This window comes from Lutra lutra, chromosome 12, assembly GCF_902655055.1.
Source record: "Lutra lutra chromosome 12, mLutLut1.2, whole genome shotgun sequence".
NCBI classification, from domain to species: domain Eukaryota; kingdom Metazoa; phylum Chordata; class Mammalia; order Carnivora; family Mustelidae; genus Lutra; species Lutra lutra.
In genome coordinates, this window is record NC_062289.1 from 39,218,995 (window position 1) to 39,236,826 (window position 17,832).

Consider the following 17,832-nt stretch of genomic DNA (forward strand, 5'->3'; position numbering starts at 1 on the left):
ATTCCTGATAGGGATATAGTGTCCAATAATCAGGATAATGCACACACTAACATTTGCACATTACACCACAATAACCATGTAGTAAATAACATACTACATTTGCACATAGGCAGACACCTGTGGAAATCAGGAAACTAAGAACCTACTTACCTAATCCAAGTATACTGTCTTTCATATATATATATATATATATATATTAAGGGGACACTTGTAAAACATCTGACCCATATTTTACTTCTGAATTTTTCTTTCCATTATTTTTTTAGCCCAAAGATATTAATTTTTCACTAGTATAAACCATATGCAAACACCAGGAATTTGAATTGGGGCAAAAAAGAGAAAGGGCACAGAAAAATTATCCTCTTTGGACCTGGGTGACGGAATCCATGCACGATCAACAATCGGTTCTCCAAAATTATGTGAAAAATCACCTATTTTGTGAAAAATCAAAACATACGGAAGGACACTTTTTTATTATTCCCAAAGTTTAAGTACTTTGCAGGCAGTATTCCATAACGATGGAACTGATAATGAGCTCAGTATCGCTTCAGCTTCAACTGTACCTCATCAACAAAGTACAGAGTCTGGTAGACCAGCGTTTCTTCAACATCCCGTGTCAGTTACTGCGGTAGTGATTTTGAATCTGCTGGTGTGGACAGTGCCTGACACTGATCGGGCAGCAGGTGGATTTGGAGGGGGCTGGTATGCAAGTGTCTACATGTAGGGGTTCCCTCTGTGAGACTAGAGCATGCTCTTCTGAACCAAGATGGTATTGCAGCCAAGCAGACCACAGAGAGGAAGCTGCTGCCCCAACACAACCTGGTGCAGAGCGAGCAGGGACCTCTGCTGCATTCCTGGGGAGGGGCCGGTGAAGTGCGCTGCTCTCTTTCTCCGTCACTAAACTGTGTTAATTTCACCGTGAAAAACCGAAGTGACCTCACCGAGGCACCAAATCTCAGCCACAGAGACAGACCCTTCTCTGCTTTTCTTCCTAAGTATCTTTACCTATTAGCAACGTATTAAGAAAAGAGACATCTGTATCACCTAATAAAATTTGGCAACATCACAATAATAAATATGGAGGGGAAAAAAAACATATACCGTGATTGATTAGTACAAAAAAATCACAAGTTTTCTTTTTTTTTCTCCAGGAATGTAATCTCTGCTCACTCCAGTTAATTTTTAAGACATGTTTTAAGGGAATGTCTAAAGTTTATGTTGATGTGAGAATGTCTGTCATTCTTACCCTGGATACAGAGGATTTCCATCCCCCATCCCAAGTTTTGCTTTTTTTAAAAAATTCTACAGCCACAATCAATCAATGGGTTAATGGCACTCCACCTTTTGTGCTCTGTAATCTGAAGTTAAATGGGCGTGGTTTCTGCTGTCTTTCATCTTCCCACTGTGTGCACGTGCTTTTTGAACTTGCTTTAGGGAACAGGGCCTGCTGAACTACAGCTGTTCTCCGGCATGGGGGTGGCCAAAGTATGTGGAATGTAGCTCAAATCCTCAACACAGCCTCTACTGGATAAACACCGACGTTATCTGTAAGATGCAGTATCCCATTTTCAAAAGCAGTTCTACTCCCCCAAATATGAGGAAGAATGTACTGAATTCACCTGAGGGAGGGGAGGGGGACAAAACATGCAATACTTAGAATGATTTTTTAAAATAAGGGTTATTTCGGAGTCAAATATAATTAACGATATTGATTGCGAATCATGAGGGGAAAACTGCTCAGAAGTAGATCCACACATCAGCCTTCTGCAGTTCCTCTTATCATCAACAATGCTTTAAAAGGGAGGGGGCCAACCTCTGCAGAGTCAGAAGCCAGAATGGACTGGAATCATCAACAAAGGGTGCAATTATCCCCCCCCCCCCATTTTAATATCTAGTAGTTGTATTAGAGTAAACAGAATGGACCAATATTTACATTATCAACCCACTTCTATGTGTTTGCATACACAGCATTTTACTTGCTGACTTTTTAAATTTTAAGGGCATTTTTTTTTCATACTTGCTCTTAAAAGCTACACATGATGTTCTGAAATCCCGTGGGCCTGTGGGCCTCTGGCCTTCTCTTGGTCGACTGACCTTACAGTATCAGGTGTCGAAGGGCTCGAACCAGATTACTGGCCTTGAGGCCCACACTGCAATTTCAGGTATAAGACACATTTCACTACAATGTGTGCACAATGTCCAAGGCAGATCGGATATTCTGCCAGTCTCTGGAAAGAGTAAAAAGGGAGGGAAGAGAATAAGGACAGTGGAGTTCATTAATGGCATACCTCCTTTAATGGATCTTTTGTGATATGAGCAAATACAAGGAATCATACATTTAAATCAGATTCCCCTTTCCAAATATGATTTAATCACTGTGGTAAGGGTAGGTCCAGAAGAGTCAACTGTGAAAACTCTTGTTGTCATGGTTAATCTACAGAAGAACGAATAACCAACCACCTTAAATCACTTTTACCATTCTTTCTACATCTGTGTTTCTGGTTAGCAATAAGTAATTAAAAATGTCCTTTTCCTATCTACAACTGGATAAAAGAAACAAAACGAAACAGAACGAATGGGGTAGTGACCTGTGTACACTTGGAGAGAAATTTTCCAAAGCTGGGGATGGTAATTTAATATGCAAAAGACATGCCGCTGGGCCACTCGGTTGGGGTGCGATCTCCCCTTTCTGGGAAACGCAAGTAAAGAATCCCAGAGAGAAAAGATAATCTGTCCCAGAGTAAAATAAATTATCACGATATAAACCACTGAGTTACTCAATTTGTCGCTGCTGACGCCGTTTGGCTTTTCCGTGTTGAAAAGGGATACTGCATCTTTCCTCAGCTCTTACCGTACCACCAGGCAAGCTACACAGAGTTTGGAGGGACCTATGCAGTCATCATGGCAGAAGGCCCCACAGCCTTTGCACACAATCATGGCTTTCAGCCGGCAAGAGCATTTCAGTTCCAATTCGTCCGCGTTGCTGCTGTCGGCAAAGTTCTGAGCAGGCATCTGAGCGTTCTGACCAGGCAGGCCCGTGGCGGGACTGGAGCCACTTCCCAAAATCCCAATGGACTTTTCAATTGCAGATGCTGCCCTTTTGAAGCTCGTGCTCCCAAAGTGTATTGTTGGATAATTTCCACAGAGCTGCTGCTGTGGCTGCACCTGCATTTTCTGAGCAGCTAATTGGGTAAAAGGCTTTTGTGGCTCAGAAAGCAAATAGGAAGAGAAATCTGCATTTTTTAGCGCAAATGCTTTTAACTGTTCTTTCATTTCATTCTGGTCATAGGAAACTTGTTTCATGCCCAGTTCACAGCTGCTGCTTAAACCTTCCTCAAAAGAAAGAGGTTCCGATTTTATATTGCTACATATGCCCGTGGACTGTGGCCAACTAAGTCTCTTAGTGGTTTCCATGGTAACCGGTGGCTGCTTTTGATCGGATGGGACTTCTGTATTAGGAAGAGGTGGAGGTAGAGGAGGAGGTGGTGGCGGCGGGGGAGGCGGGGGCAGGGCCAAGGGCGGAGGGGGTGGGGGGGGAGGGGGCGGGGGTGGGGCGTGCACGAGGGCTTTGTTTGGCATTGCGTGTGCAGCCCCTCCCACGTCATCACCTTCTTTAAGGGGCATGTTGGGGGACAACATGTTGGCTAACCTTAGCTGGTGGGGTGCGGGAGAAAGGCCAACCTCTCCCAGTCCCTTCTGTTCGAGATGCCTGTTGAAGGCAAACGCATTACAGCCCACTGGGGTCTTGGCGGAGGCCGGTAGCAGGGCTGCGCTCGGCATGGGGGCCCGGGCAGCCATCGGCATTTGGTAAAACTGCTGTCTGTGTGAGGTACCAGCGTCAGGGTGGAAGCTGCCATTCTTGTCGACATGAAAGAGGTTCTGCTGGAAGCTACAGGAGGGGAGCAGCCGCTTCTGCTGTTTGACCTCGGGGCTGGGCACGATTCTGTTCTGCATGGGGTGCTTGCTCAGCCACTCCTGCTTGAAGGGCTGGCTGTGCCCTCCTAGCGGAGTCAGGCCCGAGTTGATGACACAAGGCACCCCTTTCCCATCTGGCTCCACCAGCAATTTCCCTGGCTCGCACTTCACTTGCGTGTGCTCCCCCACAGTCCTGGCGACTCTCTTTTTGGGGTGGTTTTCTCGCTTCCTCATTTGTAGTGGCGCGAGGGTCCCCGCCAGGTAGCCCTTCCCGTCGGGGTTTGGAGAGCTGGACGGCATTTCAACGATGTTCCGCTCTGGGGCTGTCTTCCCCGCTGAGGTAGTTTGAAGAGGCAGAGGAAGCCTGTTGATTTCGAGCTTGGCTCCCAGTCGGGGCTGAGGCAACACTTTTTCCAAAGGCAGGTTGCCCTGGAGTAACTGGGTCACCAGCGGGTTGTTGGCCTCCACAGAGGACAGTCGGCAGCCGGAGCTGCCCGCACTGGGAACCCTTTTCAGGGGGTCTGCGGCCAAGGAAATCGCCTCTTCCATGGGACCGGAGGTGGGAGCCTTCACGTTCTGCGTCTGCTGCCCCCCGGGTGTGACCTCCGCGGCCGGAGGAGGCAGCTCGGGGCCGGGGAAGTCTTCAGTGTCCATCCTAAAGCCCTTGTCCACTTCATGAGGTTCGGACTTCACGGGGAGAGCGACACTGGTTATGAGATTCCTGGGGTGGAGCTCTGCCATGTGGGAGTAGCTGGCGTGTTCGGTTTTGATGGCCTTCGGACAGCTCTGCTCCAGATACTCTTTCTGCTTGCTTGAAGCGGGGTGACTCACCAGGGGCTGTCCTGCGCCCCGCATCCCCTCCTCGTTCCAGCAAATCCGGCTGCCTGGGTTATACGGATTGCTACAGGTTGCGTCGGCTTCGCTTTTGAAAGCGGGTGGGCCCCGTGCCTGCTCGGCGAAGCTGTGGCTAGGAGCAGGCACCTCGTTCCGTTTGTCCGGACCCACGAGGGGTCCCTCTCGGAGACTTGGGCAGGCTGCCTGCATCGGGGTACACTCCTGCTTTGCTGCCACGGCACTGATGAAACTCGAGCCCTGGTCCACGCCTTCGCTGGCCACCGGCGGCTCTGGCCGGCTGATGACGGACACCTGGGGGCACGCCACGGGCTGGACGGAGGCTTCTGTCCTCACGGACCGGCTCTGGAGGTCCAAACTGGCTTCCGCACTTTCGATGGAGACAGTCAGAGACAGAGTGGAGGTCAGCGTGGTGCTGTGGTCCACGATGACTTTACACGGGATCGATCTGTTTATGGCTGCTGGTGCGAAGCCCCCCGCGGGTGGCTGAGGTTTCCCAGAATTGTCTGCCCTGTTTCGGGGCCCTGGATGTTTGTCCGAGCTTTCAGCACTTAACTTGGGAGGCCCCTCGTAAGAGCTGAGGGTCAGCATGCTTCCAGTAAACATGGCGATAGGCGGCCGCGCGGCCAGAGCGTCAGTGGCCGCTGCCGACTCCCTGCAGCTGAGGGCGGCTCTCACAGTGGTACCCAGGGGTCCGGGGGCCTGTTCTTCACCCCCAGGCATGGCTATCTTCTCAGAAGGAAATCTGCTGTTCATCCCCGGTGGGGGAACCAAGACAGAGCTCGTGGAGAGATGGTTTGGCAAGTTATTTCCAATGGAGGGAGTTGGCACGGAGGTGTACTGACTGGAGACGAGGTTACCAGCGCTGCTGCTGGGCAGTGGCAACTGCTTGTCGTCCATGGGGCTCGAGACACCGCGGCCCTCGGCTGGGACGGGGACAGGAGTGCTTTCGATACATTTTGGTATAATGGCTATGCACGGAGTGTCCGTTCCCTGGATGGTTTTCAACATGCTTATATTACAAGCAGAAATTGTGGTATTTGCACTGTCAACAGACATTAGAACAGAGGATTTATCAACAGAACTCACAAAGGGATGTTCTTTAATTGCTCCCGACATAGCAGTGCTGCAAACAGACACAGGGACGGAATTTTTATTAAAAAGCATGGGCACACTGCTATTTTCAGAAGAGGTAGATGAAACAATTTTCTCAGATAAATGCGACACGGGTATATTTTCGTCAGAACTATGTGCAGATAAGTCCGTGGCAGTTTCTGGAAGTTTAGCTGGGTTAAGAGATGGCTGTAATACAGTGGTGGTCTCCCGGAGGTGCGCAGACTTGTTGCTAGGAGATCTGCAGTTTGGATTGACAATAATCACACCGGTCGACCCTTCAATTTTTGTTTCAGGGGTAGAAGAGACTTCTAAGCTTGGAGGCCCTTCCTTTGAGCCGAGCGGAGGCAACCGGGACTCTTTAGTGTTCTGGAAGAGGTGGGCTCGGGCTTGATGCTTTGCAAACAGCTTCGCCTTTGTCTGCTCTTTGATATGTGCCAGGGTTCTCGCCTTCCCACCCTCTCCTGGGCTCCCCATGGCTCCCGAAACGATGCTTGCCGCGGCCGCTACAGCAGCTGCCGCGGCTGCCTCTCGCTGGGCCCTCGCTTGCTGGGCCCTGGCCTTGATGTCTGCAAGGGTCCTGGCTCCTGTGTTCCTCCCACCGCCGACCGATGTGCTGGGGGATGCGCGAGACTCTGGTTTGGAGACTGGCTGGCTCTTGATAATGAAAGGTGGCCCAATTTTGGAAAGCTGGATCTATAGGAAGGGGAGAATGGAAAGAGAAAGCGCTTGGTACATGATCACAGAGGACGCAGTTTGGAACGTGATAACACAAGAGATAAGATGGGCGATGTCCTCTCATAATGTGGCATGAACGACACCTAAATCCCCAAATAGGTCTTTTGGGTATAAAGCGACAATCAATGTGGCACAAATGTGAAATTAAAATTTTTAATCTCTGTTTTTCATCTACAGGAACATCAACCGGTGACTTCATTTGGTATGGAAATGAAACATCTTCTTAATGCCTCATATAAATGGAAACAAAATCCATGCTTTTTAAAATGAGGTTAGCTAAAAAAGACTTAGAGATAGTTAGCTTTTAAATTATCTTCCTTCCTGGCAGGGAAAACTGGGACCTTCATTCTATATGAGTTTATCTCTTCATTTGCCACAAAGAAAAAAGCCCTAGCCAAGAAGTCCCAAACTAGAATTCTCATCCTGCCTTCCCTCAAAGAAATTCTGCAATCTTGGGCAAATCATGGTGTACTTTGCTTTCTCCAGAGACCTCCGTGAGCCAGAGACTCTGTAGTTTTTCTGTACTCCCATACAACCTGGCACGCTGGCTCATACCTGTATAATCAGCACACAATAAGAGTTTGTAAACTCACTTGTAAAATGAGACAAGTTATTTCTGGTCTATTTCCTTCACAGGGTTGTTATAAAGATGGAATGAAACTATGCTTGTGAGAGTGCTCTGCTTTCCAAAGGGATTTGGTATCATTATCTTTTCATGAAAGCAGGGGCAACGCTGGTTTTCTGCTTCTAAAAGCAACGACAGGTTGGGCAGTTTCTTTGGATATCGGTAATCTACAATTTGCTGAATTTCATAAACAGTCCGACCCACAGCATCTATCTAACTCATGCTAATTAAGAGACTCACAGTCATTCCCAAATTCATGAGGCACAAGGCTCAACGACCAACATGTTATAGCAACGCTCTAGGCACTAGAAACATGAGTCATAGATTAGAGAGTCATAGATTTTTAGGGTCATAGATTTGGAGAGTTGGAAGGGACCTAGTTAAAGCCCCTCAATTTACAGTAGAAAAAACTGAGCCTGTGGAGGGAAAGTAGGCTGCCCTGGGATCATATAACAAGGGTGTGACAGAATGGTTTCCCATTCAGGGCTCCTGACAAGTACTATGCTTCCTTTGTTTTCCTCCCTCTAGGAAAATCTTTTCCTAGAAAACATATCTCCCTTCTTAACATATGTATATTTATACTATAAACGCTTGACACATACTACAGGATCATATCAATCTGGAATTATGCTTTGAAACTTCGGTAGATGAAATGATCTTTCTGAGCTATATCATTTCTCCTTTTCCAACCTGTGATGTTTCTCTTCTAATCCAAAGGCTTCAAAGAAAAAAAATGAATTTAGAGAGGTGATTCCAGTTTTCCTTTTAAATATTTTCCTTACTTAAAAAAAAAACAACTAAAAACATTTAAAAAAATTAAACCTAGCTATACTTGAGCAAGAGCTCAAGGCCAAATAAACACCAAATCTATTTATGTTATCCATCTACCGGGAAGTATATACTACGTTGAAAACAAGCTTTTGACAAGAAAAACAGACTGCTATGTTCAAAAATATTCCCTATGAAAAGCATGCTTATATTTTTCTTTCCACTGCTTCAGAAATTAAAATGCATAGCGGGGCCTTTAATTGGTGCTTAATGTTCATCTTTCACATCTTTAGAATCTTATTTAATAGGGGTTACTTTATTAAGTAGAGTAACTGCAGCTACACTCTTAAAAGTCAGCCTTATGGATATCACGAGACACATACATAACATAGATGTCAGAGCAGAACAAAGTAAAGAGAAAGAGATTAAGAGAAACACAGCTTGAACACAGTTATAATCCTAGACCAAACCTATGGTGGAATAATGCACTTTACCGTTGGGCAGTATAAATGGACTAAGAGGAAAGCACCAAATAAGTATAGATCATATTGGTTAGGATTTTTTTAAATTAAACAAAGTATTTCTTTTGAATTAACCTTAATTTTCAGTTTACTTAGGCAGAGACAATTTATATAAAAGGTTTGTTTTCTGAGAGTTAAAACCTACGCGGGGTCAAAAGAGAATGTATAAATGGGAATGTTTCACTACAGGTTTTATTATCTGTGAAGTTAAGTGCCTCTTTACTATCTCAAAAATTAAAAAAAAAAAAGATTTGTATATCTGTATATCTACAGCATTTTCCCTCAGAGTGTGCAAAGGAATTTTTTTGATTTACTCAAGAAATATTTAATGAGGCTCTTCCGTAAGTCAGGTCCTTTCTGTTAGGAAATGGTGGTAGTGAATATTTGCTGGAAAATAAATAAAATATCCTGCACCTTCTCCTCCTTCATGCACGCCTCTGACTTTTGACTACTTTCCCTAGTCCTACCGAACTTTGACTGGGGACCAAATTCTCTCTCAACTTTTCCGAAGTGCATGTACGTCTTCGTCTTATACCTTGGAATTCCCCCAAAGACCCTTCATCTCATGGCCTATAGGCCCCTCCAGGCCCTGTTCTCCCTCCCCACTTCTTTTTCCTTAAATATATAATGCATCTAAGATTATCTTGTGAGCTCAGCAATCCTTAAAAAGGATCATTTAATATTAGACTTGTGCTTAGAGTATTAGATCATCAACTGCTACATAAACCCTGGAGGGAATAAAACCTTATTTAATTCTGAAAATTAAGCATCTGAATAGGAAAAGCCTATCTATGGAATTGTCTTGAATGTTGTTATTATTAGTCCATACCTTGAGAGGTGGAACTCTGGGCTCCTCTCTTGGAGGCTGTTCCTTCTCAGGTGGGCTGCTGGATGGTAAGTTCCGGGTTGACTGATCATCTTCTATCCGAGCCCTCTTCTCCTTACAAATTCCAAAGCCGTGCTGCTCTGCAGTTTTCCTCTTCGATATCTCAGATTCTCTACTTTCATTTCTTATCCCATCTGGTGACTTGGAGGGCTCTGACAACTTGGAAGAATGTGAGGTCTCCAACCGATTCTGTGAGCTCCCTTGCTTGTGTGTTTTGTTTCTAGAGCCTTCTGAAAATGAAGCCTTATCCACTGATGAGACACACTGCTTGTCCTGTAATTTAGCTGATGGAAGCTCATTTCCCTTATTCTCGGTCTCCTCAGAAAACACAGGTAACTCCAATGGTGAAGACGCCCCTTTCTTTTCTGTTCTTTGCAGGACATTATGATTTTTCACTTTTATCATTTCTATAGAAGGGAGTTCTGGAATTGAAGCAGGATAGGCCTTCTCAGTTTCAACACGTGATTTACAAGGCTGCTGATTCAGAGTCTTACTGTGCAAGTCCTCCGACGGAAATGCTTCAGGAACAATGGAGGAACCCATTTTGATGGGTTCAGGAGTATTTGACAGAATCTTCTGTTGAGAGAGAAGGCTTTCCCCCAGTGGCTTGGCAGGGGCAGAGCCTTCATCTTTCTGTGGGGAGAGTGGTTCTTCAGATAGGGAAGGGGACTTTCTTTGCTGATGCACCATTCTCTCATTCATGGAAGAATTAGAAATTGGAGATGTTTCTGAAGGAAGTGGCAAACTGGATATAAAAGTGGTCTCAGATGTGAGAAGCATGGAAGACACTGAAGACGTTTCTGATGTCAAAGGTAGATCAGACATGGGTGATGTTTCTGATGTTAAAGGTAAATTTGATACAGGGGATGCTTCAGAGGTTAAAGGTAAATTGGACATCAGAGATGCCTCTGATATTTCAGGTGAAGTGGATATTGGAGATATTTCTGACATCAAAGACACATGAAGGTTTTCATCAGGGGGATTTCTCTGGTTATATTTGTCTGCATTTTCAGTGCTGGACACCTCAGAACAAAATGTTGTCTCAAGGGAGGCTGGAGTACATGATTCCTCTGAGGTGGACTGAGTTTCCCCTCCTGGGGATGTCAGGCTGGTACAGGCTCCCTCCGGGCTCTCGGAAGAGAATGAAGTTTCTGAGATACAAGCATTTTCAGAAAGCTGTTCATCAGGATCACTCTGTAGCTCCATATCTACAGCAATCCCTTCACTGGGAAACTGGTCTTCTAAAGAAGAGGATCCTGTTTTTATTTTTGGAGGACTGGTCTCTACTGCAGTTTCTGGCTCCTTATGTTCCGTGTCACTGACATGAGTCACAGAGGAAGTGGAAGGAACGAGAGAGTCACAGACTTCTAGCTGATCGATAACAACCGACATTTCTTCCTGGGGAGATTCGGACTTCTCTTCCACCTTCACTTCAAGATGAGGCAAAGTTTCTAAAACATCATTCATCATAACACAGGACTCTGGGTTATCTTCAGGAGGTGCTATGTGAGGCTCTTCATGAGAGTTGGCTGGACTTTCAGACCCTTCAGAAAATTCAGGTATTGTCTTATGATTTTCATCCTGACATTCACAGATACTAGTCTCTACCTCTTCTGCAATTTCCTCCTGAATCACGGATTCTTCAGGGATCAAGATATCTTCTGAGTCTGATTCTGCCATTCCATCTTTACCTACATCTACCATAGGACAAAGTGTAGCACAGAAACCAGGCTCTGGAGAAGTTGGACTTTTCATGCTTTTTGGCTGTTGCTCTTCCAAGGGAGTCTGTGCAGAAAGACCTGGAAGGCCAGAGGCTCCACATGAACTACTTTCAGCTCCATCACTGTTTGGTCCAGAAGTGAGCTTTATTGATTCCTCTCTTGACATGCCCAACCTGAACAGAAATTAGAAATATTGAATTATTGTTCAACCACAAAATATGAAAGGTACAATTTGGAGATATATGTGTGTGTGTGCGTGTGTGTGCGCACGCGCGCGCGCGTGTGTGTATTCAACAAAAGCAAATACATCAAATTAATTTTACAATTGCTAAGTAACCTGCTTAATTTATATAAACTAGTTTATGATGACTTAGTTCTTCTACTTCTTTTATAATCATAACTAAATAAACTCTACTCTGGTTAAGAAAGATTCAGATTTTTATATTTATTTATTTATTTTTTAAATTTTGTTTTACTAACTTATTTGGTACAGATTTTTATTGTGTAAGCAAGGAGATATGAGCTTTGCCAAATGTTATGTAAAAGGAATTAAACAATTACATTCTACAAAAGATTAGAAAATATGGGCAGAAAAACAAAAGAATGGATAAGATCTAAAATTTTTTAGTCAAAAAGTAGCAATTTACCTTTATCATAGAAAATTACACAGTCTTCAGAGGATACAATATAAGCAAATAAGATCAATGGGATATGGGTATGTTGTAAAATCTTAAAACTGAAATGACTTCCAAAGATTAAGTTCTCTTAAACCAATGTAAGAGGTTTATTACTAACCTTATTTTAGTCTGTAAGTGTCTACCTTAAGACAACACGGACATTTCACTAAAGAATAACAAACATATTTGGGGTCAACAAAGTTGATTCTACTAGATTATATTTGTATGAGGCAAGATCTTAAAATTTTTTCATGTGATCTCTTCCTGTAAGGATGTTCCATGAAAGATAACAAAGAGCATTAAGAAATAATGTAACCTAATATTCATGTCTTAAGGAAAAGTTCATCAGAATTACAAAGATACTGGAAATCACTATTTCCTGTCACACTGACATCATCAGCATCACATGGCAGAGAGATTAGCTGCTCTAAAAGAAGTTCGAGTACAGACCATTACAAAGACAAATATTCTCAAACATATTTGAGTGAAGAAATACAGCTGAAAGTATCCATGCAGGAAAATACCTCAGTGAAATTTTCAACCTTTGACTTAAATTCTCCCAAATGAAAGGGAAATAAAATTGAATACATTTTTTGGGGTGTATTCATTGCCTTCTTTGCTAACATTCAGAAGGCTCTAAAAAGATGCTAGGAAATACTGCCCTCATAATTAGCCTCTTTTCTTTCAACTTTCCCTAAGATGAGTTCGAACGAAGCTCCAATTTATAACTATACCACACTGAGAGGAGCAGAATAACAACATTACAGATAAAGCAGAGTAATCAACTAGAAATATGGTCCCTTGGGGCTAGGCCAAGCAGATATACTACTGATACTAGGTTAGGTGTAAAATATACAGTAATTATCCACTGGCAGCCACATTTCTGCTGGTTGGTTAATAAGGATATAATAAATTTATTAATTCATATTAAATATTTTTAATATTAAGTATCACAAATGTATGGAATATATAAAATGTATATATTATACATGTGTGTCTACAGTCATAATATATATTAGTATATATGGAGAACAGTACTGTATAAAATATGCCTATGTCAACATTTTATTATTTCCATGACAAAATGGATTTAAGATGGCATAAGGCAAAGAAGGTTGGTTTTCACAGCACACCGCGTAACAACACAAAGGAAAACAGGTAAGTCCAGAAATCTATCATTCTGAGTTAGTGCATATATGGGTAATCTCTAAGTGACGAAAGCAAATAGGGAACAGTGCTATGTTACAAGCAGAGTAAGCCGATCAGAACCATAATAGAGAGCTCCAACACACAGCCTGAAGACTAGAGGAGACAAATCTTAACAATGCAGGAGTTTGGATGGCAACATTCTTGGGAAAAGTTAGAGCAGCGAAATTTTCATGTCAACTGAAACTTATCTGGTGCTAGGAAAAACAATCTTTCACACACTGGGGTAGTTTAAGTAATCTTGAAGTAACAAAATTAGAAGGACATTGGAATGTCCAAAATATGGCTGTCATCCAATACGTAATTGAAGATGGAAAAAGACAAGCAAGAATTCCAGTGATGTTAAGGGGACAGAAACTCTATGGATAAACTACAGCAAGGAAAGGGTCAAATAAAAGTAGTGTTTGTATTGAGAGCTCAGGGATGGTAAGAGGAGATCATGCTTACTCACAGTATTATAGCAGTTACCCTCCAAGGCAGGGCTCTTTAACCTGTTATGCATGGGAGTCTGGAAGCCCTCAAAATTTTATGTAAAAAAAATTATGTAGGTGTGACCTTTTCTGAGAAGGAATTGTGGCACGAGGACAGTGAGCAAGTCACTTCACCACACTGTGTAAACCTGGATAAATGACTTAGTTTCACTGTCTCTCAGTTCCCTAATCCCCTTTTTAATGTAAAAGTGAAATAAGGGTGTCTATCTTATAGGACTGTTGGGCTGGGCGGGTTAGTGAAATAAGACTTTCAAAGCTCTTAGACACACATCAGAGCCCAGTATGCTCAATCATGACATGGTGAATGAAGTAAAGTCCTCTGTAATGCAGGTCTCTGGGGCACAGGCTCTCTGAGGGCAGAGCCTAGAAAGCCCTGTGAATGTCTGCACCTCTGGCATCTAGATGAGATGTTGGATCAATTTTGCTGAATTCAAAAAAGGGAGGGGGGCGCCTGGGTGGCTTAGTCATTAGCCATTAAGCGTCTGCCTTCCGCTCAGGTCATGATCCCAGCGTCCTAGGATGGAGCCCTGCATCAGGCTACCTGCTTGGCGGAAGCCTACTTCTCCCTCTCCCATTCCCCCTGCTTGTGTTCCCTTTCTGGCTGTGTCTCTCTCTGCCAAATACACAAACAGAATCTTAAAAAAAAATAAATAAAAATTTTTTAAAAAGGGCCCAACAATCAAGAACTAAGGACTAGTACATTGGAGGTAACTAGCTCAGTTTTGCCTTTGAGAGGGTGCTCCCAACACACCCTTTGTCACACACAAGGTGGGGGGAAACCTTCTAGGTGGTCCGCAATGCCATTCTCCACGGTTCTTAATCCTGCTGGGCATCAGCATGACTTGGAGAGCATCTAAAAACACATACTTCTGGGCTCACCTCCTGGACATTCCCAGTCAGTACGTCTGGCATGGATCCTGGAAATCTGTATCTATTTTTAAAAAGCCCCAGTAAGGATTCTGATGCAGCCAGCCTTGAGTATTGCTGCCGGTGACAATATCTGAAGGCATATAAGGAGGCTGCTGCATTTTTAATTTTTGAGAAAACGCATTAATTATCTCCTGCTAGTTTTGCTTAAAGATATATACACATCCATGATCCTAGGAAAGATTGAAAACAAGCCTTCCTACTTGAGGGTTATTTAGGACACTGCCATTTAGGACACTCCCCCAAATGCTAGCCTCCTCTGGGTAAGCAGGCTGTTAATCACAGGATTCCTTTTCAAGAAGAGCACTGATATGAGACTCCTGCCTGGGTGGCTCAGTGGGTTAAAGCCTCTGCCTTCGACTCAGGTCATGATCCCAGGGTCCTGGGATCCAGCCCTGCATCGGGCTCTCTGTTCAGTGGGGAGCCTGCTTCCCCCCTCCCTCGCTCTCTGCCTGCCTCTCTGCCTACTTATGACCTCTGTCTGTCCTATAAGTAAATAAAATCTTAAAAAAAAAAAAAAAGAAGAAGAAGAGAACGCATATGAGACTTCTGACACTGGTTTCCCTATTTACAAGGGGACATTTTATGAAGTTAAATCAAATGGTACAGATATTGTTACCTGCAACCACTTCAGTGTCATTTATGCAAAACAACTTCCAGGCATTAATTACGTATGTGTGAGTTCCAGGAAAAATCACTTTGTGAGGAGGAACTAAAGTCACTGTCAATTGTCAGCTCCGAAATTCTTTCTTCTTCCTTAGGGATCTGAGTCTCTAATTCTGCTCAAGTACAATACGTCCCTTCTAAATGTAAGGCAAAGGTAAAACTACTTTCAATGTAATGTAGTTGCTTCCACGCTTATGTGTGGCTGGTGTTATCTTAAAAAGAAACACACATGAAGAGATATCATGAATTAAAACCTGGTCACACTCAAAGAGGAAGATGGCTGGAGTGAAAAGTAATACCTCGGGCTCTCCCCAAAACAAGGACTAAATATACGCACAGTCACATTTTCAGAAAAATAGGAGAGTTAAGGGTGTCTAAAACTACTTAGCTCTCAAGTATTCCTTAATGAATATACTTGGATTAAAACCAGGAGATTTTTACTAAAATCTAGTTAAGAAAGCCATAATTGACTTCTATAGGATTTCATGTGCTACTTTCAGTCCAAAATGAATTTTCATGGACAAGTTATAAACCCTTGAAAATGCATTTTTTAAAAATTTAAGTGCTGATATGCCACTATAATTTTACCTGCAATTTCTTACACTGAGGGACTATTGCCTTTTATCACTGGTTTATTAAGTTTTACAGCATATGAGTGTGCTATGTGAAGCAGAGAATTACATTTTCATTTCCTTCTGAGAGAAATGAGAAAAAAATGCTCTAGTACTTACTTTTCTCCATAAAACCTTTCAAAGAATTTTTCTTTCCAAGGTTCTGTTTTCTTTTCCTTCTCAATTTCTTGCCTTATCCGCAACTGCATTTCTGGAGTAAACTCTCCTAGAAAGCAAATGCTTATATATTGAGTAAAAGTGATCATATCTTTTACCGATTAATAAGGAAAATGTCATTAATTTGAGTAAACTTTTATGGATGTTGCAAAGGAAAAGGCTGAGTACTGACAATATTCTACAGCTTCTCTCTTCATGAACATCACTCAAATAGTCATTTAGTTATAGGTGAACTTTAAAACCCTCAGCAAATAAAGTGTATGCTAGGGGCTGTGAATGAAGTGGCGTATATTCAGTGTCCCTAATGAAATCAGTCTGGCGGGAGAAAAGGCACACAATTGTCTATAATATAATGTTGAAAGCCCTGTATGGGCTGTAAGAATAAAGGTAATGAGGGCACAGAAGAAAAGGCACTTCATTCTGCCTGAATCGATTAGGGAAGACCACATACAGGAAATGGTACTTGAGTAAGCTTTTGAAGGATGACCACGCTTTTATAAAGTAATTAACTCACAAGGCACAGAGATATGAATATGTATATTTATGTTCTTTTGAGTGGCCAATTGTGAGAATGTAGGAGTAGGATGAAATGAAATGGGAAAGGTAGGCTGAGGCCAATTAGCAAATACATGGTTTAAAGAGAGTTCTCCATTTTTCCTGTAAGAGACAGAGGGAGGTCCTGATGGCATCTACTCAGAGAGGTATATGGCCTAACAAGTGGCTCAAAAACCAGGTGTAGACATGGGAGGACTCCAGCCAGGAGGCTGCTGAATGGCATAGATGAGAAACAGAGAGTACAGTCAAGCCAGCAGCTGCGGGAGTGTTCAAGGGCATTCAGAGTCAGAGCACAGTTGACAGGTCATGACCGGATCAGGAGATGAGAGAGGACAAGAGATCAAGTTCCCAAGTGAGGACAGAGGTGACATGAGTGGAGAGGGGGCAGAAGGCCCGGCAAGGTGAAGGGAAGGGAAAACAGTGAGGTTAACACTGACGTTATGGTTTTCAGGTGCTTGGTATCTGCTCGGAGATCCAGCAGGCATTTGGAACAGAACACAGGATTAGGAAAGAGGAGTTAGAGCCAGATGTGGAAGATTTGGCATAGGGGCTATACCAGGCGGTGAAGGAGGCTGCTTAGTGAATGTGCACAGCTACAAGAGGAAGTACCAGAGAGAGTGGTGGAGACATCACCATGTGTCATCAGATGGAAGAACAGAAGCTCCAGACGGAAACTGAGGAATGGCTATCAACAATGCGGCCGCAGGAAACAATTTGAAATATATTGTGAATGTCTAAGGTACATGGTTTCAAATTGGATGGGTTAAAAAAAAAAAAGAGAGAGAGATTGCAGAAGGAACATAAAACGTAAGGACCAAAAAGAGGAAACTGGGCTTTGCTATTAGAAAGTCATTAATAGGGGCACCTGGTTGGCTCCGTTAAGTGTCTGCCCTCGGCTCAGGTCATGATCCCAGGATCCTGGAATTAAGCCCCACATTGGGCTCCCTGCTCAGTGGGAAGCCTGTTTCTCCCTCTCCCACTTCCCCTGCTTGTGTTCCCTCTCTCGTTCTCTCTGTCAAATAAATAAATAAATAATCTTAAAAAAAAAAAAAAGCCATTAATATTCTCCAGGAGGCATTATTTTAGTTGTGTATAGTAGGGTCACACCTAGCCATAACAATTTGAGTGGGTAAGAAAGTAAAAAAGAAGTACCATTGGTTATTTTTTAGTCTTTCAAGAAGCTTGGTGACTAAAGGAAGAATCAGGTGAAATGGTGACTTTAGGGGAAGAAAGTATTAAAAGAAAATTCTTTAGGCTCTAGGACATTAAGAGAATACATAATACCTCAAGCAAGTGATTAAAATTATGATTCTAAAGAAAATCTAGATAGATCAAAATTTTTTATTATGTTTTGGATATCGTGCTTCCTTAAAAAATGTTGTA

At 43.2% G+C, this 17,832-nt stretch overlaps 1 protein-coding gene across 7 annotated transcripts in view; it reads right to left on the reverse strand.

The window, feature by feature from the left end:
• Positions 1–243: 243 nt before the first annotated feature.
• The window catches only part of ASXL3 (ASXL transcriptional regulator 3), a 196,072-nt gene continuing 178,483 nt past the window's right edge, over positions 244–17,832 (reverse strand). For all 7 annotated transcript variants that reach the window (XM_047698328.1, XM_047698330.1, XM_047698334.1 and 4 more), the window contains 3 exons: positions 15,838–15,943; positions 9,362–11,312; positions 244–6,576 (listed from right to left, as the gene is read on the reverse strand). In XM_047698328.1, the coding sequence (XP_047554284.1) occupies positions 2,848–6,576; positions 9,362–11,312; positions 15,838–15,943 (5,786 nt within the window). In that variant the 3' untranslated portion in view covers positions 244–2,847. The remainder of the gene's footprint in view (positions 6,577–9,361; positions 11,313–15,837; positions 15,944–17,832) is intronic.